The following is a 21234-nucleotide window of genomic DNA, read 5'->3' on the forward strand; positions in this document are numbered from 1 at the left end:
TGACACTGTCTGTGATTTATTTAGAATTCAAGGTACACATAACCAGCATGGCTACTACAGCATTCTGCAGTGATACGCCATCCCATTTGGTTTGCGCTTAGTGGGACTATCATCTGTTTTCAACAGGACAATGACCCAACACACCTCCAGGCTATGTAAGGGCTATTTGACCAAGAAGGAGAGTGATGGAGTGCTGCATCAGATGACCTAGCCTCCACAATCACCCAACCTCAACCCAATTGAGATGGTTTGGGATGAGTTGGACCGCAGAGTGATGGAAAAGCAGCTAACATGTGCTCAGTATATGTGGGAACTCCTCCAAGACTGTTGGAAAAGCATTCCAGGTGAAGTATGTGAACACTTCTTCAAATTAGTGGATTCGGCTATTTCAGCCACACCCGTTGCTGATCGGTGTATAAAATTGAGCACACAGCCATGCAATCTCCATAGACAAATATTGGCAGTAGAATGGTCTTACTGAAGAGCTCAGTGACTTTCAACGTGCCACATTTCCAACAAGTTAGTTCGTCAAATGTCTTCCCTGCTACAGCTGCCCCAGTCAACTGTAAGTGCTGTTATTGTGAAGTGGAAACGTCTAGGAAAAACAACGGCTCAGCCGCAAAGTGGTAGGCCACACAAGCTCACAGAACAGGACCACCGAGTTCTGAAGCACAGAGCCCTGACCTCAACCCCATCGAACACCTTTGGGATGAATTGGAACGCCGACTGCGAGCCAGGCCTAATCGCCCAACACCTCACTAATGCTCTTCTGACTGAATGGTAGCAAGTCCCTGCAGCAATGTTCCAACATCTAGTTGAAAGCCTTCCCAGAAGAGTGGAGGCTGTTATAACAGAGAAGGGGGGACCAACTCCATATTAATGCCCATGATTTTGGAATGAGATGTTCGACAAGCAGGTGTCCACATACTTTTGGACATGTAGTGTAGCTACAGTAGTTGCCGTGGTAACCAAACAGACAGACTAGTTTAGCTAACCAAACTGTTATGAAAATCAAATTCAGCAAACACAATACTTTTTTAAATTTGACTTTTGCTTTCAAAAGCAGCGCAAACAAAACTTGTAAAAATTAACTATAGCCATTGAAATCTATCGTGCATTATAGGGAAATAATGCACACTCTAGAATGCCCTTCAAGCCAATCAGAAAGGAGTATTCAACAATGCCATGGTATAATTAAGCAATAAGGCACGAGGTGGTGTGGTATATGGCCAATATACCACGGCTAAGGGCTATTCTACTGCACGACGCAACACGGAATGCCTGGATACAGCCCTTAGCCCCCGAGGTGCCATATTGCTATTATAAACTGGCTACCAACATAATTAGAGCAGTAACCAGAAATGTTTTGTCATACCCTTGTTATACGTTTGATATAGCACGGCTGTTAGCCAATCAGCATTCAGGGCTCGAACGACCCAGTTTATAAATATATTTCACAGTTTAGTCAAGTTGGCTTGATGTTCTTTGGGTGGTGGACCATTCTTGATACACACGGGAAAATGTTGATAATGAAAAACTCAGCAGCGTTGCAGTTCTTGACATCAACTGGTGCTTCTGGCACCTACTACCATACCCTGTTCAAAGGCACTTAAATATTTTGTCTTGCCCATTCACCCTCTGAATGTCACACATACACAATCCATGTCTCAATTGTCTCAAGGCTTAAAGATCATTCTTTAACCTGTCTCCTCCCCTTCATCTACACTGATTGAAGTGGATTTAACAAGTGACGTCAATAAGGGATCATAGCTTTCACCTGGTCAGACTATGTCATGGAAAGAACGTTCTTAATGTTTTGAATTCTCACAGAATTTTCAGTGTTTTTTGAATTCTCAGTATATATACACTGAAATATATTTATATACACTACCGTTCAAACATTTGGGGTCACTTAGAAATGTCCTTGTTTTTAAAAGAAAAGCAATTTTTTTGTCCATTAAAATTACATCAAATTGATCAGAAATACAGTGTAGACATTGTTAATGTTGTAAATGACTATTGTAGCTGGAAACGGCTGATTTTTAATGGAATATCTACACATGCATACAGAGGCCCATTATCAGCAACCATCACTCCTGTCAACGTCAACAGTGAAGAGGCGACTCCGGGATGCTGGCCTTCTAGGAAGAGTTGCAAAGAAAAAGCCATATCTCAGACTGGCCAATAAAAAGAAAAGATTAAGATGGGCAAAAGAACACAGACACTGGACCTGTCTCTTATACACATCTAGATGTGTATAAGAGACAGCTTCACTGTTGATGTTGAGACTGGTGTTTTGCGGGTACTATTTAATGAAGCTGCCAGTTGAGGACTTGTGAGGCGTCTGTTTCTCAAACTAGACACTCTAATGTACTTGTCCTCTTGCGCAGTGCACTGGGGCCTCCCACTCCTCTTTCTATCCTAGTTAGAGCCAGTTTGCGCTGTTCTGTGAAGGGAGTAGTACACAGCGTTGTACGAGATCTTCAGTTTTTGGCAATATCTTGCACGGAATAGCCTTCATTGCTCAGAACAAGAGTAGACTGACGAGTTTCAGAAGAAAGTAGTTTGTTTCTGATCATTTTGAGTCTGTAATCGAACCCACAAATGCTGATGCTCCAGATACTCAACTAGTCTAAAGAAGGCCAGTTTTATTGCTTCTTTAATCAGGACAACAGTTTCAGCTGTGCTAACATAATTGCAAAAGGGTTTTCTAATGATCAATTAGCATTTTAAAATGATAAACTTGGATTAGCTAACYCAACGTGCCATTGGAACACAGGAGTGATGGTTGCTGATAATGGGCCTCTGTACGCCTATGTAGATATTCCATTAAAGATCAGCCGTTTCCAGCTACAATAGTCATTTACAACATTAACAATGTCTACACTGTATTTCTGATCAATTTTATGTTATTTTAATGGACCAAAACATTTCTAAGAGACCCCAAACTTTTGAACGGTTGTATATATATATATATATATATATATATATATATATATATATATATATATATATATATATATAATATGTATGTATATATAATATGTATATATATATATATGTTTGGACACAAGAATAGAATAATAGTAAAGACATCAAAACTCTGAAATGACACACATGGAATCATGTAGTAACCAAAACAGTGTTAAACAAATCAAAATATAGTTTAGATTTTAGATTCTTCAAAGTAGCCACCTTTGCCTTGACGACAGCTTTGCACACTCTTGGCATTCTCTCAACCAGCTTCACCTGGAATGCTTTTCCAACAGTCTTGAAGGAGTTCCCACATATGCTGAACCTTTGTTGGCTGCTTTTCCATCACTCTGTGGTCCAACTCATCCCAAACCATTTCAATTGTGTTGATGTCGGGTGATTGTGGAGGCCAGGTCATCTGATGCAGCACTCCATCACTCGCCTTCTTGGTCAAATAGCCCTTACACAGCCTGGAGGTGTGTTGGGTCATTGTCCTGTTGAAAAACAAATGATAGTCCCACTAAGCGCAAACCAAATGGGATGGCGTATCACTGCAGAATGCTGTAGTAGCCATGCTGGTTAAGTGTACCTTGAATTCTAAATGAATCACAGACAGTGTCACCAGCAAAGCACCCCCACACCACCACACCTCCTCCATGCTTCACAGTAGGAACTACACACGCAGAGATCATCTGTTCACCTACTCTGCGTCTCACCAAGACTCAGTGGTTGGAACCAAAAATCTCAAATTGGACTCATCAGACCAAAGGACAGATTTCCACCAGTCTAATGTTCATTGCTTGTGTTTCTTGGCCCAAGTAAGTCTCTTCTTCTTATTGGTATCCTTTAGTAGTGTTTTTTTTGCAGCAATTCAACCACGAAGGCCTTATTCACACAGTCTCCTCTGAACAGTTGATGTTGAGATGTGTATGTTACTTGAACTCTGAAGTATTTATTTGGGCTGCAATTTCTGAGGCTGGTAACTCTAATGAACTGATGCAGCAGAGGTAACTCTGGGTATTCCTTTCCTGTGGCAGTCCTCATGAGAGCCAGTTTCATCATAGTGCTTGATGGTTTTTGCGACTGCACTTGAAGAAACTTTCAAAGTTTGACTGACCTTCATGTCTTAAAGTAATGATGGACTGTCATTTCTCTTTGCTTATTTGAGCTGTTCTTGCCATAATATGGACTTGGTCTTTTACCAAATAGGGATATCTTCTGTTTACCACCCCTACCTTGTCACAACACAACTGATTGGCTCAGACGCATTAAAAAGGAAAGCAATTCCACAGATTAACTTTTAACAAGGAACACCTGTTAATTGTAATGTATTCCAGGTGACTACCTCATAAAGCTGGTTGAGAGAATGCCAAGAGTGTGCAAAGCTGTCATCAAAGGGTGGCTACTTTGAAGAATCTCAAATATAAAATATATTTTAATTTGCTTAACACTTCTTTGGTTACTATATGATTCCGTATGTGTTATTTCATAGTTTTGATGACTTCACTGTTATTCTACATTGTAGAAAATTGTAAAAATAAAGAAAAGCCCTTGAATGAGTAGCTGTGTCCAAACTTTTGACTGTTCTGTATATGTAAAACACATATATAAAATCATGTTTTTGGCTGCTCTGGGCCTTTAAGAAAGCCTCTGAAATAAACAGAGTGCCAGCTCAAATTAATTTCAGCACCAGGAAAAGTGCTTAATGGAATAGTCTGCAGGGGTTTTCCACCACTTTGTTGACTTGGCCTTTCCTGGATTCCACAAACAAATCTCCCTTTAACTCAGATGAAAGACCAGCTTATTGTTAGTAAAAACATAATGTTATTGCTTAGTTGCTTGTTTGGCATGTAAATCCATTATTTTAAATGGACGCACATGCTTAATTGAATTTGTCACTGAATTACAATTGTATTGATTTCCAAAGAATCTTACAATAATAGGCCTACATTATATTAAGAAATGTAGTTGTAGCCTAATTACATTCCAATATGAAAGAGAAAGACCTGTCTGTCTCTTTTGCCTATTTAACTTTTGTATTTTTTATTACTGGTTAGGTTGCATACTGGAATGTACTATGAACATCATGGAAAATGGCTGCTCATGTAAAGAAAGGCTCAATAGCCACAACCGGAAGTTAAGTATTTATTGACCTCGCCAAAATGTAAGCTCTTGTTCCCTCATTGAGTTATTCCCTCATTGACTTTTCCATGTCTGTCATGTTGTGCTCTTTCTGCCCTCTAGTGTGCAAGAAAATACCTTGCATTTGATTTTGATATTTTGATATTGTGTGTCATATTCATTACTAGAAGTGTTCCTCGGAGACGCATTTTCTGCTTTGAACTCCACCAAGGATTTATATAAGAGAAATCCCTATATTTACATAAATGTAACCTATTACTGTCCAAAGAACCTTCATAGGGGACTGAATTCCTTTCATGGCCTCTCGATTGTAGACTGTCCCAGGCACCCTGCTTTCAGGAAATTACATAAGTCACATTGTATTACCATTACTGTATTACGTGATCAGGAGAATGTTATAGGCTCTCCCTGTACTTATTTTCTCAGTGAGTCTTTTACAGAGCGGGTGCTATTTATAGTGTGACTCTTCATAGTTAACTGTTCAGCAACAGAGAAGCAGAAAAGAATCATGCACCCTGTCGTGTCAAAAGAACATTGTTATTTTTAGTTAATATCCAAATAAAATTTTAATGACAAGAGACTGTGTCTGGAATATTGAGTTTAACACTTTGTGTGATGTAACATGGATTTTAGGAGAATGTTCCACCGAGGTGTGATAACCACACCAGTATGGATGGTACCTTCACTTCTCAATGGCATTCTTGAGAATTGATATAGGGAAAAGCAGTCATGTTCTTACCCAGATATAAGACAATGGGTCTTCATCTCCCAACACAAAAATGCCGGATTATGTAATTCTCATCCATGTCTGCCGATAGATACTGATTTATAATTGGTATTGCTAGGTGCCAAACTTAGCATGGCATGGTATTCAATCTTACAGCAGATGGTATCCTCACAGATTGGAAACGTGAGAGCAGCTCGACAGTGTGTATATGAAATTACTCACTATTTTCCTCACCCTATTTATATAGTTAGTCACGTCGAGTTCACCACATTATTTCTCAACGGTGCAGTGGTTGATGGTGAATAATTGTTTCACTACATTAACATCTGTCTTTCTTCTCTCCTCCCTCTCCCTCTTTCAAATAAGTCACATTTAATTGTATATTTCCTTTCTTGGCCTGGGGCCTGGTGCCAGCTGTATGAAATGTAGTTTTACTGCCTCTGCTGCCAGCAGTTTGGTTTGTAGAAAAAATAACAACATTCCCACTGAGCCACTTCAACTCTTAAAGGCATTTCTCTTTGTGAAGAAGAAGCAAACCACTCATGCATGATTCCTTGTTTGTTTTACCACAATGTCCCTTAAAGAGGAAATTGAGCAACAACTTTATGTGCACACATGAGAATAATTCTATGCCTTGAGAAGGTTTGAGAAGTTATTTCCAAATAGCATTTGGATTGTTATTATAATAGCTGGCCTTAAAGTTATGGGCGAGGCTTTCCAAATAATATTGAACATTCCATCACTGGTTGCTACTACCTCTTTTTAATATTTGATACTCTGTTTTGTGGTGTTCCACCTGTACAGTATTATTCAACATGTTTTTCTCAGTATTTTTGTTGGTCCATATTTTGTTTCACACATTTGATAAGATCTTGGTAATAATAACCCCCTTCATGTCACAATCCACCCTGTAATTAGTCTCATCAACAGCACAGCTCAGTCAGAATGGATGGTTCTTTAGTTACTCTAGTCTAGCAGCTGTAGTGTGTTAACCGTTTCCACGGTAATGTGATGTAAAGATTAACAAGCCCTGACTGGGGGCCTCTGCCTTGCCTCATCTGCTGGCTCAGTGCCAGGTGTTAGTTGGCTCCCCAGCTCTCTCAGCACATACCAGCTCTGTGTTGCAGCATGCTCTCTAGTCTATGCTAACTGACTCACATCCACCACCACTGTGTACTCTGGTCAGTCAAGTGTCAAAATGAAGGTTGAAGTTAAAGTTATGTGTCTTTGTCTACGCCACAGTTGTAGGCTTAGCATCTCTGGTAAAGGGATACTTCGGGATTTTGTCAATGAGGCCCTTTATCTATTTCTCCAGTCAGATGAACTCATGGATAGCATTTTTATGTCTGTGTCCAGTACTAAGTTTGAGGTAGTTTCGCAAGCAAATGCTAACTAGCGTTAGTGCAATAACTGGAAGTAATAACTGTTAGCATTATGCTAACACTAGTTAGCAATTGCGCTAGCTCTAGTTAGCAACTCCCTTCAAACTGGACGCAGAGACTTAAAAATGGTATCCACGAGTTCATCTGACTCTGGGGAAGTAGATAAAGGGCCTCATTGACAAAATCCCGAAGTATCCATTTAATCTTAATATAACTTCCTAGAGCGAATGTCCTCTTCCAATATACGTTGGAGCTTCTCATTACTGTGTGGGGGAGTTATCTTATAAATTGATTTTATTTTTATTCCCAGATCCATGGTGGTATGCATGTAAACATTCATCTTTAGCCTCCCAAGTGGCGCAGCGGTCTAAGGCACTGCAACGCAGTGTTGTGGCGTCACTACAGCCTGGGTGTCATTACTAGCTGTGACCGGGAGTTCCATAGGGCGGTGCACAATTGGCCCAGTGTCGTTAGGGGAGGGTTTGGCCGGGGAGGCTTTACTTGGCTCATCGCACTTTAGCGACTCCTTCAGGTGGGCTGGGCACCTGCCGGCTGACTTCGGTTGTCAGTTGAACGGTGTTTCCTCCGACACATTGGTGCAGCTGGCTTCCTGGTTAAGCGAGCAGGTGTTAAGAAGCGCGGTTTGGCGGGTCATGTTTCGGAGCATGCATGACTCGACCTTTGTCTCTCCCGAACCCGTTGGGGAGTTGCATCGATGAGACAAGATCGTAATCACGAAAAAGGGGATAAAAATAAATCATATATATATAAAAAAAAGAAGAAAAAAAACATGAATCTTTAAAGACTTGTTGATTCTTAGACATGTTACGTTGCAGCTACATGGGCAGGGTAAGAGGTGATAAATCCATATTAACTTTGTGTCAGATTTAGGCTAACTCAGTCTCTTCCACTCTGACCTTTCCAGGCTCCTCCTCCCTTACGAGAGGCACACCAAAGGAGAGGAAGACAAACCCCTCCCCTCAGCAAAACCCAAAAAACAGGAGCATGGGGCCCAAGAGGGGAGTGCCAAACACAAAGGGGTCACAGCGAAACGACCTAAAGGTGGACTACACCAGAGGCAAGGGGCCAGGAAGAAGAGGGAGAGAGGGGACACTGCAAAAAGCCAGGACCTCTCACAGGTCAGTCCCACTAGTTTTCTGTCCGTCTGTCTCAGGCTCTCACAAACACTGGTTCACACACACGCTTTCTTAGAAAAGATAGCATATGCTAACATCACACACGCATCATGTCTATGTATCGAATAACAGTATGGAGGCCTCCCGAGTTGCGCAGTTGTCTAAGGCACTGCATTGCAATGCTTGAGGTGTCACTACAGCCCCGGGGTCGATCCCAGGCTGTGTCACACGGGTTAAGCGAGCAGTGTGTCAAGGTCGTGTTTCAGAGTAAGCATGGCTCTCGACATTCGCCTCTCCCTAGTCCGTACGGGAGTTGCCGCGATGGGACAAGACTGTAACTACCAATTGGATATCACGAAATTCAGGAGAAAAAGGAGTAAAAAGTACACACCAAAAAGAATAACAGTATGGCATGTGTTTTCCCACTAAGGTATCTGAGAAGAAAGGGGACAACCAGGAGCCAGCAGCCATGAAGCAGGATCCTCTGCCCAGAGAAGAGCCTGAAGAGGAGGAGTTACAACTCACCCTGAAGAAAGAGGAGACATTGAGCGAGGAGGAACCATCGCGACTGAATCCCCCCAACACAGACTGCCACAGAGCCACACCTGTCCTCCACAGTGAACTGTCTCCACTGTCCGAGTGGAGACATCCCCACCAGCCACAGTCAGACAAACTCAACCTTGAGCAAAGGGACCAAGCTGATGGAACCCTGTCTAAGACCCCATATCCATACCACTGGGACAACAACAGTAAGCCTGGGTATAGCAGTCTACTTGACCCAAGCAAACCTGACATTCCGGTAGCTAAAGACACAGACAGTCACGGTTATGGACATGGTGGGAGGGTGGGGAAGGTGCTGCCCATGTGTAAGCAGAGCCCACCCCCACTGCAGCAGTACTCCACAGAGCTAATCACAGACAAACAGGACTCCCCCAGTAAAAACAAAGAGATTAATCAGTGTCACATGCCCATGCCAACAGCGTACTCAAAGGACAACCTGGGGGTCATGTCCCCACTAGCCAAGAAGAAGCTCCTCTCCCAAGTCTGTGAGACAAATCATTACTCGTTCAGTTCCCCTCCTCTTCCTCTTCCTCCTCCCACTCCGTCAGCCAGTGTGGGTGATGTGAGCGACAGTTGTGTTGAAGAGGTGGTGAAACTGAGGCAGGACTCCCTGCCGGATAGCCTAGAGATGGCTCCCATCTTCAGGCCTTCTGTCATCCAGCACGCCCAGAGCATCAAACCCCAGCAAGAGAGGAGTCCTCTGGGAGATTTGTCTGAGCCCTTCACTTGCAGAGTGAGCCACTTCCAGCCCCAGCTCCACCCCCCCTGGCACCCCTACCTCCACAGGACTGAGACCCAGGATGGAGAGGAGAACGCAGGGGAGACACGGATGCAGCAGCAGCCCAGTCAGGCACCACCAGGCTACGCAGGTGACTGCTACTCCTCCCCTCACTTACACAACCTCTACCGGCAGACAGAGAACTGTCTGAGTCAAGAGCGAATGGACAGTTATCCCAACAGAGACAAACATGGACATTTTATCAGGGAACGCCAGAGCAGCGAGGTATTCACCTCAAACAATTCTGACAGAGAATGTTTGACTTACAGAGCTCCCCACTTCTCTGAGAGGACACAAACACATGGGGATAGACCAATGGAAGAGGAACCTCGAGATTTCAGTATTTCCAAGCCTGTCTCTCAAAGGATGTCTTTCACAAAGCCCTCTTTCTGTGGCCTCCCATATCCCATGATGCACCAGAGTTTAGACTGTCACCCCAAAGCGTGCAGAGTCCCTCCAATGACTATATCTACCACCAAACACCTGGAACCCCTTCAGCCTTTCTTCAACCCTAAAAGCCACGCTGAGACTGTTGGTGCCTCTAGACCCAGTAAGAGAAGCCTGGGGGAACTAGAGAACGAGGGGGTGCCAGACCGCAAGGTGCGAGTGGTGACCCCCATGCACCCCGCCGGCTCTGTCCGCCGAGGCGACCCACAGGGAGAGGAGTTCAAACCAGCCGAACCGGCGCACGCCGTCCACTTCCACCTCCACAGCCACATTCCCGAGGGCCACACCTACCCTCCCCACGCGCCCTTCTACCCAGGGATGTACCCCGGGATGCAGGACGCCCTCCATCACAACCTCCAGTACCTGAAGAGCCAGACAGCCGTGTCCCCTCTGGTCCCTCCGCTAGCCTTCCACTCCATGATGCTACAGAGGCAGTTGATGGCCTCCCAGCCCAGCCCTCACCACTTCTACAGGCACCCTGGGGGGGCGGCCCTGTACGGGGACCTCCTGCACCACCTGTACCCCCTGTCCACCCTCACCCACCCACAGCTGTCCTCCATGCACCCCAGCACCAGACTCTAACAGACGGACCCACGTGGAGCTTAACCGTCTCACCCTGGGACAGTGGATCTAGTGTTCTATTCTTCAGTAAGCATGACAACACTGATTAACTGTAGATGGTGGATTAACTCTTTAGTCAGGCACTCAGTTCCATTTTTGTGTATTTTTTTGTTTTTTGCACTGTATCACCACTTAGTTACTTTGGATAAATTTGCACTCTATGTAGTGTTTGTGTTCACCAACCAGGTTGTTTCTCTCACTCAACAGTCAGGTTCTTATTATCTTTGAGTGTGGAGGGAGACAGAGAAAAGCCATTGGCATGCATGTCAGGGGGATAATCATATTTGCTGGGTCTCCAAAGGATTGGATTCCAAATCACTGCAATGCGACAACTTCATCCTCCAAATGTGATCTGGGGATTTTTATCAGGTTGAAACACTTAAAAACATGAGGGGACTATCTAAAATAAACTATTTTCACAAGATTTACCATCAGAAAAGTTCACGCAACTGTTAAGCATTCGGCTACTCCACCTTCAATCAATGTTCTGGATCTGTTTACAGCTCTCTAGTGTGGTGCTGTGGCCTGTTTGTGTTCATGTATTAGACCACTACACGTCTTAGAAATGACTGTGTTAAAACAAGGTGCTGTACAAAACCACAAGGTGCTGAGGTATTGTATGTAGATAACAGCTCATTTTCATCAGAACACCCAAGCTGTGAAGAAACCACATTTGACGTTTTTTCATCAGTTGTTTTTAAGGCAAGTCGTATCGTTTGTCAGGAACATTCTCTCAAAATTTGTTGACCCTTGAGAGGTGGGAAAGTGACCCAGATACATTAATATATTGAACAGAAGGTATTTATACTGCGCTTAACATGAGTCACTGATGCTGCCTACTGTGACATCTGACAGCTCTTATCTTGACATAGCTCTGAAACATCACTGGTCTAAGGCTGTTTACTGCGCCTCCTTCATTCAACAGCATAATGCATGATAAATACGAATGTGTCTTGTAGATTATTGCTTTGTGAATATCTGTGCCTTTCTTAATCTTCGATTAGGGGTTGCAGCACTAGTTTTCTATCATGACTGACTTTCAGGAGACTGTTGTAGGCTTGGCCTACAGTATGTGCAGCCCACCGGAGTTGGATGTGACCTGGACGCGCCAGCCTCAGTTGAAGACCGTTGTCTAGCCCAAGAACTGCATGTACTTTAGTTTTTTGTTTTTAAGCGTATTTGAGATTATCTGTATAATGGAAAGCGCTATATAAAATAAATCTATTATTATTACAGTTATAAGGTTCCATTCTATCATCACATTGCAGTGCAAACTCATTGGACTGTAATTGTATAGTACCATAGTTACCGTTTAGCACAGGGATAGTTAAGCACTGGTGTAGAGAATGGCTACTATAATAGATTTATGTGCCACTGCCAGACATAGTGATCAAAAGGCAGCGTGTAGCGCCCGAGGAATAATAGCACCTGGTCTGGGTTAACAACCATCATAACTGCTTTTAATGGGTATTTGGAACATGTGAAATATAGGTAACACATTTGCTGTTTAAATTTGTTTTAAAGCCAATCAACTGAGATTGAGCAGACACTTAAAGGAAAACACCCCAAAACTATATTTTGGTATTTGTTTCATTAGTCCATTGTTGATATAGTCCCAACATGTTTTGCATGTCAGCAATCAAGTTTTCAAGATATACAACTTGCAAGATACAGAAATGCAGCCGTTACGATGCTGCGTATTTCTGTATTTTTAATGTTATACATCTTGAAAACTTGATTGCTGAAATGCAAAACATTTTGGGACTAATGAAACAAATAGCAAAATATAGTTTTGGGGTGGAATTTTTTTCCTTTAAGATAAACATTCATTCACAATTACATGCTCTTAATGTCATGTTTGCCTCAGCAGCGTCAGTAACTGACGTTTAAGTTCCTTAACGTTCAAATCCATTCTCTGGCATCTTTCTATGTCTGACTTTTTAATAATGTAAATACTTTTGACTGTCTGTTATGTGTAATATGTTATAATCTGTAAATAGTATAAATGCATACAGCTGGTTACACAATCTAGATGTCACAGGTCACCTTACATTTAGATCTGAACACTAAAGTTAGGACATTTTTTATTTGCTTGTTTTGTGTTCTTGTGTTCCACATTGTTTCCATGTTTTTCTTTAAAGTGTTTTTGATACTATGTGCCATCTGTTTACCAATGATTCAGCTGGCAAACAAGAAAAACATTTTGTATTATATGATCCTCTGTATATTTAATTAAAATATTTTACTATCTATGAATGTCTTTCTCCCCCTAATTGTGGTGGTACTATACCACAGATGGGTGGGATTGGGAAATGGAACTCATTTCCGAAGATTCATTGTGAAATATTGAAATGTCATGTAGACCCAACTACAAATTTATTCCAAGGCATTTTACCAGTGTTGGGTCATACTCATAACATCTTAATGCAATTTGCTGACAGCAACCTGTTCCAGACATACTAAGGTTGCTAATAATTCAAAGAAAGGTTTTGTGTTTCCATTAAGTGGCTGTATGCAGACTGGTAATACATTTTCAGTTGAGGTATATCTAAAAGTACAGACCGTACCTAGGTCTGATTAGGGAGTGATGAAGTGTCCTTATATTAGAATGGTATTAGCTGATATTGGGTGTTATCTAGGACAAGAAGTATTATTCACATTAAAAAGGACATCAGTGGTCATTTATATCAGATAGTTATATGCAATGTTACGTCAGTGAGTCTGCCCTTTCTAAAAGTGATTTGAGTCACGTTACCCACAACTGATTATACAGCATTTGCTGCAGTATGTGGATGTGCTTAGCCTGCTTAAGGTGTTACCGCCACCTCCTGGTACAACTGCACTATGATGGAGGATATTTTGGTTACTAGTTTTTACATTTATAAATGGCACAAGACCATCAGCAGGCTAAGGTCAAAGCTCACATTAAGCATTAGTTGGAGCAAATAAACAAAGAAAGATTTTTAGTAGTAGTAGAAGTAGAAAGTAGTAGAAATGGGTTTTAATCCAAAACATCAAAGACCGTTAGCTATCTTACAGTATATGAGGGAAACAAGATAATCGAATACGTTAGGGCTACAGAGACCATCAACAAATCAGAGATCTCTAGAACAACAATTAACTTTAGACATTCCACCGAATACTGTTAACGAATACTTAAATTGTATTAAAAAATGACAAACAGTATGGTGCTTTGAAATCCTTTGTATTTTAGCAAATGCTAGCCTAACTACTAAATAAATTGCTAATTATTTAGTACAATAATGATACATCTACAATTCCAAAACAGTTCCTTAAAACCCATTGTCGCTCTACTTATTAAAAAACGTTTTTAAAAAGAATAGAAAACAAAAGTGATAACTGGCTCAGGCCACAGTGTACTGTGCATTAGTTTGGTCCGCTAGAAAGTGTCATGTCCCATTTCAATCTTCAGGCCACTGCTTAAATTGAGTGCAGCGCAAAACTGAAATTATTTTCTCCTCTACTGGCCTATAAGATCATTTCTTGCAATGCTTACATTAGATCCACTATTCACTGTGTCGGTGATAAGTGTTCAATATATATCGTTTCAGTGATATATTCTGGTTAGAAAGGCCAATGCATTAAGGACTATTATCATAGTGGTTAAGTACACCATGCCAAAAGAACCAAGAGAACATTATTTATCCCAAAGGTCCCACATTCAGAAGTGTATTTGCAGTCCATACATGCTAATATTCCTACAATGAGTAATTGGACACACATTGGAATAAGACAGTTTCATTAAAGGAAGGTTGCTTAGTCATTAAGAAATGTCCCTAAAAACACCCAAATAGGTCCTATTAGTAAAAGTTAAAAGGCATATTTGGGCCACTGGCGACCCTGGCTTCAGGCTTTAGTCCCAGGTGAGGTTCAGTCAGTCACCAGGCTTTAGGGTTCATCTTCTCCCTAAAGGACTTCCTCAGTTTGTTGCGTGGAGCAGGGATGGGGGCAGGCCTGGGGGGGACATCAGGAGTCTGGGGGTACTCCAAGTCCTGCTGGGGAGGCTCTATCTGGCCCAGGGGGGCGTTCTTTCTGGATAGGCCACCAGGGTTCCTCTGCAGCTGCTGGATGATGGCAGAGAACTTGGCGTCCAGCGAGGGACGTCCCGTCTTGGTTCGCGCCCCAACGTTCTCCTTTTCCTGATACAGAGGGGGTCTGGCTGGTGGGAGGCTGAAAGGCTGCTTGTCAGCAGGTGGGGGCGGGGCACGCCTCTTCTTGTTGCCATTGGAGACAGAGCTGGGACTCTCTTTGCCCGGAGACAAAACACTCTTCTGCACCACCATGGAGATGGACCCATCAAACAGAGTAGACCATTTAGGAGGCTCCCTTGCCTCCTCCTCACCAATGAGGAAGTGGCCCCCTGTTTCCTCGATTTTGTTGTGGATGATGTCGGTGATACTCTCAAACTTTCCAGGAGAATTTATACCTTTAGAAACAAAATGGAAAATGTACTAAATTAATCATATAGTATATAAATAGTGTCTGACAGCTAAAAGGTCCCAACACTGGTTTCTGTAAGACAGTTTTACAGAAACTTAGTGACCTCTTCAGAGGAGTTCACATGATCTGATGGATTGTATTAATATTTGATTTCTTTATTATTTGATTGATTGCATTTTATATTTAATGTGTGTGTATCGCAGGGCTCATTTGAAAAATAAGTAAGTTGTATTTTCTCACCCAAAACTGCATATCAGAAAAATCTAAGACAATATGTACTCAAAGGTTTAGGGCACTGGACTTACTCAGGTCATTGTAGACAGAGTCAGCCTGTTTGGTGAGGAAGAGTGGGGGTTTCTTTGGTGACGCAACCTCAATCTTCATCAGCTCACTACAGCAGTGCTGCCACTGACCTGGGAGAGAAGATAAATCAGATCAGAGCGTTGGGTGGAGAAATACAATTTGGATTAAATCTGTGAAAGAAAGAGCCTGAGATTAAGGTTTTTGTTAACTCTTCCAAACACTCACTCTGGTCGTAGAAGTGCTGCCAGAATGCTTCCATCCAGTCCTCCAGCTCCTCCCTGCTGTCAGTTGTGAAGATGTTGGTCAGAGCCCCCCCCACCACTGGGTTGGTGATGGTCAGACTGTTGGACCTCTTCTGAGGGCCCTTATCCACCACACGGATCCTAGTGTCCTGGACAGAGAAACAGCAGGAAAGCCAAGGGATGAAAAACTGAAAACTAACAGTTATGTGCTGTTCTATCACAATCATTTGGGTCGATTACCATGGCAATGTCTACCTTGTTGGTGGGTATGATGAGGCTGGGCTCCACCTTGGCAGTAATCTCCTCAGGGGTGTAGTAGCAGAACAGACTCCCAGCCCTGAGCACACAGTACAGGCTGCAGTACCGGGACAGCCCCTCCACACTTTGCTGGAATAGAAGACAATTATTATTTATTATGGGTATTATGTAGTGAGCTACCGTAAGACATTGGTTTACTTTTCTACACCATAGAATGGTATGTTATATGACTAAAGAAGGTTTTAGCTCTACTTATCAGGGCTTGACTGGCAGGGCCAGATATGGTACTCTATAGTTTGTCAGGGAGCAGTCAGAGAGTTGATAACAGTTAGCTCACCTGCTGAATCAGATTGCCATTCATCATGTCCTGGGTCATACAGACGGGCTGGGCAACTAGACGGCAGCAGAGGTTCCCATAGAGGGGCAGCCAGGAGGACGACTCAGCTAAAGAGAAAACAGTCCAAACAAGGCATATTATGACAATCATTTCTGAAGCCATAAACATGCAATGAAATGTATCTTTAACGCAAAGCGGTATATAAGAATGTCCAATGAAGTGTTGCTCTTACCATCCTGGAGGACTATGAGAGAATGGGACTGGAAGCCCCCATCGGCCCAGGCCAAGCCCAGAGAGGTGTACGCCAGCAGGCTGTACCTTGCCCCCCTAGGAAGGACAGACAGAGACCCAAAGTGATTTAACATAGAAGACTAACCAGATGACTGACTAGGCAAAAGGCAACAACCAGCCAAGCCAAAAGGGGTGACTACAGTACAGTAAATCTGGGCCCTACCCATTACATATAATCAGCACCCAACGTTGTTCCTGACCATGAGACCTGACCAGGGAAAACTCTGGGCCTTAACTACAGCTCACGTACAGGGGTATTGGGTTGGACTGCAGGAAAGCGTCAGGGTCTCCAGCTTCAAGCAGGGGGCAGAGTTTCCTCCCAGATGCCCTGCCAAATGAGCTGCGTAACTTCTTGGCCAGTTTCTTTGGGGTGTTGACCAGGATGGTCTCCTCCTCTATGGCACAGCTATACAGCTCCACTTTCAGCTCGAAGGCAGGCCCAACACCGTTACTGTCAATCAGGAGGGAAATGTCCGATTCAGAACACTTAAAGATGCATTCCAAACTTTTGTATAATTTCAGCCAGTAGTTTTGAAAGTGGCACTCACAAGCCAAAAGTGGTCCCTGTTTTTTGTGTACTACATCATCCATTTTGTATGATATCATACGAGCTTTGTAATTTGTTTGATATGTTACGAATCCAATTTATGCAATATGTTACAAATTTGCATCCCGGAATGCATCTTTAACAAGAGACTGGAGAGAAGATGATAGGGTCCTGCAGACATAGAACCAAGGTATCCCATTTCAAGAATATGAGTTTGTATTTGTGGTGAATACTTACAAAACTGTTACACCCTCAAAACAAACATCAGTCATCGATCTGTCCACAACCACCATCTCCGTGTCAAAAACTTCAGATCCAATTCTCATCAGGCAGAAGATGGCAACCTGCCGCGTGCCTAAAACCAGGATTCACAACCATAACTACATCCAGACTCAGAATACATATTTTGAATATTGGCAAGGACATGGCTTGTATATGAGAATTGCTTTAGTTATTTGGTTCAGTCTCAATGAACTGAACTTCCAAAGCATCGGTTTCTCCTATGTTGCTTTCCTTTTCTGAAAACAATAAATGACAATCTACTCACTCCCTTTGTTATTAAAGTGGTCAGAGTCTTTCCACATCAATGGTATGCGCAGCCCTACAGTGGAGGACAAAGACAAACCTGTCAGTAAATGGAAGAATCCCAGTATACTTTCCAACAACGGTGATAAGACAAGTGGCTCGGCTCAAATATCTAATGATCTTCATGAATATCAAAAGGAAACGTATGATACAGGACGGTCATTGTTCCCTTCTGACAAATAAAGAGAAGGATCTTACCAGACAAGGCCACTCTTCCTCTGCAGGCCACACGATCATCTGAAACTCGATCTGATAGTCTATGGCACACAAAACACATTAGTAATTCAACTTCACTTACGGAGCACGACTCCACAAACAAACACACATAACCAGACAATAGAAGGTCCGATATCTTTACCTCTGAGATATGACTGTCATATCGTGGTTCTCCTTGTGCATTTCTGTCTCCTTGTGCATTTCTGTCATGTAGGCCTTGATCCGGGTGTTGCAGGTCAGGAGGTTCTTGGAGGCATTCAGGATCTGCTCTCTATTGGTGCTAGCCACCAGGAGCTTGTAGGCCCCATCCCGCATGCGGATCTCAAAGTCTATCTTCTCCTGCATGTTAGTGTCCTGTAGGAGGGGGATTACACCATAGTAATAGAAATAGAGTGAATTACAATAGTGTGGTTTCAACGGAGACAGGTAGCTAAAGAGTTTGGTGATATCCTCTAGCTAAAGGATGTGACATGTCACAGACAGGAGACAGTGATGGGTTCTGGGTGAGAGAGAGGTGAGGACACAGATCTTGATGACCGAGGGAGACTGGAAGGCAAGTCAATAGAGCAAAGACAAAATGTGAAGAATGTTAAATGGTTCGAAAACACTKATTTGAAACAGAATTTAATCCCTCTGAAATAAAGAAACTCGAAACATGACACAAATGTATGGTTGGGCAGACAAAAGCTTGACAGGGTTTGATGTGCATGACATGTTGGGTGGTCTTTGCTAGAACACAAGAGGAAAGACAACAAATAAACCATTAACATAGGGATTATGATGACGTTTATTAAAGGACAAAATCATTTGTTTACACCACAGACATCTGATGGTGGGTAGAGGCTAAATAAAGTGTACTATTTATAGCCTATAGTTTTCTGATTATTTAGCCTGGATCTCTTTCTCCTCTATTTTGTCACCTGTAGTTTCTTAGAAATCTGTCTTGTGTAAAACAAATTCATGTCCTCTTTAATTTCATGAGTGTCATTCAGATGTAGACATTTTCATGCATTTTGCCTGCAAGAACATTCGTTTGTTAATAAAGCAAACAAAATTAACGTTTCGATAAACATGCAAAGCAGAAGTTTTCTTCATGACCACTGAAAAGTTATGTAGGAGAGAAAAGGGTCCAATCTATACAGCTAGCATATTGTAACGGGCTAATGTGACGTTCCATTAGCCGTCACAGGACAGGTGCTATTTGGCGTAGCAGATATTTTTCGACCAACCTTATTAACTTGGCAACGATGCCATATTCGTTCCCATTCGGCCAATGCATGCATCTTCTAAAATTTCCGTATCCAGTTGCAGGTGGTTCGTTTTTAAAATTGAGAAAATGCTCAGTTATAAAATAAGTCATTTTTTTGTTACGTTAGGTGTACACTTTGTTGGATAACTTGTCTCAATCAATGAGAGGAGATTTGAAATAGACAAGATGATTCTATGTGCTATGCCAAACAGTACCTATCCTGTAACGGCTAATGGAGTATCACATTACATAGCCCGATACAATCTGCTATCCAGTGGTGGAAAAAGTACACAATTGTCATACTTGAGTAAAAGTACAGATACGTTAATAGAAAATGAATCAAGTAAAAGTTCCCCCGGTAAAATACTACTTGAGTAAAAGTCTAAAAGTATTTGGTTTTAAATATACTTAAGTATCAAAAGTAAATGTAATTGATAAATTTACTTAAGTATCAAAAGTATAAATAATTTCTAATTCCTTATATTAAGCAAACCAGACAGCACCATTTCCTTTTTTAAATTTACTGCTGGACAGGGGCACACTCCAACTCTCAGACAGAATTTACAAATGAATGATGTGTTTAGTGAGTCCACCAGATCAGAGGCAGTATTAATGACCAGGGATGTTCTCTTGATAAGTGTGTGAATTTGACCATTTCCCTGTCCTGCTAAGCATTCAAAATGTAATGAATACTTTTGCCTGTCAGGGAAAATGTATGGAGTAAAAAGTACATTATTGTCTTTAGGAATGTAGTGAATTAAAAGTAAAAGTTCTAAAAAATAAAAATAGTAAAGTACAGATATCAACAAAAAAAAATACTTTAGTAGTATTTTTACTTAAGTACTTTACACCACTGCTGCTAGCTAAGTTCTATTCAGAAATAGCCACTATCAGAAGGAAGTATACATCTCCATAAGTGTCAGTATAAGTGCCTAGACAGAGGCTATGTAGCCAAGTAAAACTCAACATATCGTGGAGATGACGTTTACATACCTTGGCAGCGAGGCTGGGTTGTTTCTGGACAGAGCCAGAGTGGATTTAGTAACGTATCACATACATAGATTGAATTGAGGCCAGTGTTTTACAAAATCAGTGATCATAAAAGAAAGCATTGGAACAGTTAGCAAACCACTAATATTTCTGCATTTACGTTAGCTAGTTAGAGCGCAAATTATAACACTACTGTAACGCTATGTAGAATAAATCGTCAACTCAGCTGGATACGTTAGTTGTTAGCTAACGTGTTCGTTAGACAGGCATCAGTTACAGAAAAACGTCAGTTTGCTAGCCTAGTAGTTAGCTAATCGGTTGACAACAAACAAACTGGCACATTACCTCTGATTGCAAGAATACAGTGCTCTCACTTATCTTCTTTCTTTTTATCTCCATTGCGAGAGAGGAACACGAAGACCTAGCACTTGCATTTCTCCTGAAATTTTGAACGTCCCGCTGATAGTCCATATTCGCCATTCGTCCAGACAAGCCCTCCGTGCTTTTCCTATCAATTCAGTGATGACGCGTTACGCTGCCAAACAAAACTGGATTCTACCATTTTCAAATTCGAATTTCAAATTCGATTCTAGGATGTCTGATAACCACAGCAGTGGTGTGTGTTTGAAATTCTCTGTATGTGTTTTATCTCCAAGTAATAAGTTAAACATGACATTGATTCATGCATTTTACCAAGATATGGTCTGATTTTATACCCCGTCTGTCTCAGAGAGTGGTCACGCCGAATTGTGAGCTGCACATAATGGGATGCAAGCAACAATAATAATTCAATGGCCTGACACTTAATAATTTACAATTTCTTATTTATTAACTTAGTTGGCAATTTGTACAGTTACATTACTATTTATTCCATTKAACAAAAACGTATTTTGCGCTGTCATATATGCCATCATGTACAACGCTGCTGTTCTGTTTCAGTAGCCATTAAACGCGACATTGTAGCAATTTACTAGCAACATTCCATTGA

At 41.9% G+C, this 21234-nt stretch overlaps 2 protein-coding genes across 3 annotated transcripts in view; one reads left to right on the forward strand and one right to left on the reverse strand.

Moving 5' to 3' along the window:
• LOC111951958 (AT-rich interactive domain-containing protein 5B) overlaps positions 1 to 13019 on the forward strand; it is a 64693-nt gene extending 51674 nt beyond the window's left edge. The window contains exons 9-10 of the mRNA XM_070434976.1: positions 8150 to 8363; positions 8791 to 13019. Of these exons, the coding sequence (XP_070291077.1) occupies positions 8150 to 8363; positions 8791 to 10728 (2152 nt within the window). The 3' untranslated portion in view covers positions 10729 to 13019. The remainder of the gene's footprint in view (positions 1 to 8149; positions 8364 to 8790) is intronic.
• A 730-nt stretch (positions 13020 to 13749) lies between these two features.
• On the reverse strand, positions 13750 to 20762 carry rtkn2 (rhotekin 2). Of its 2 annotated transcripts, XM_023970329.2 has the most exons (13): positions 20592 to 20762; positions 20250 to 20273; positions 18150 to 18361; positions 17990 to 18048; positions 17754 to 17807; positions 17444 to 17561; positions 16910 to 17110; positions 16601 to 16695; positions 16369 to 16475; positions 16029 to 16160; positions 15757 to 15922; positions 15534 to 15641; positions 13750 to 15214 (listed from the first exon to the last, which is right to left on the reverse strand). In XM_023970329.2, exons 1-13 carry the CDS (start codon positions 20724 to 20726, stop codon positions 14667 to 14669), a joined length of 1959 nt encoding a protein of 652 aa, XP_023826097.1. In that variant the 5' UTR covers positions 20727 to 20762; the 3' UTR covers positions 13750 to 14666. The 2 variants fall into 2 exon arrangements, with proteins under 2 accessions (XP_023826097.1, XP_023826098.1); XM_023970330.2 differs by lacking the exon at positions 20250 to 20273.
• Between the last annotated feature and the right edge of the window lie 472 nt (positions 20763 to 21234).

Source organism: Salvelinus sp. IW2-2015, linkage group LG25, assembly GCF_002910315.2.
Source record: "Salvelinus sp. IW2-2015 linkage group LG25, ASM291031v2, whole genome shotgun sequence".
NCBI lineage: Eukaryota > Metazoa > Chordata > Actinopteri > Salmoniformes > Salmonidae > Salvelinus > Salvelinus sp. IW2-2015.

Bases quoted from the DNA above. Each gene is read 5' to 3' on its own strand.
- rtkn2 (XM_023970329.2), bottom strand. From the start codon at position 20,726: ATGGCGAATATGGACTATCAGCGGGACGTTCAAAATTTCAGGAGAAAT. The intron at 17,562-17,753 runs GTGAGTAGATTG...TCCTGGTTTTAG, and splicing joins CCACTTTAATAACAAAGGGA to GCACGCGGCAGGTTGCCATC. The intron at 15,642-15,756 runs GTGAGTGTTTGG...CTTCTCTCCCAG, and splicing joins GCAGCACTTCTACGACCAGA to GTCAGTGGCAGCACTGCTGT.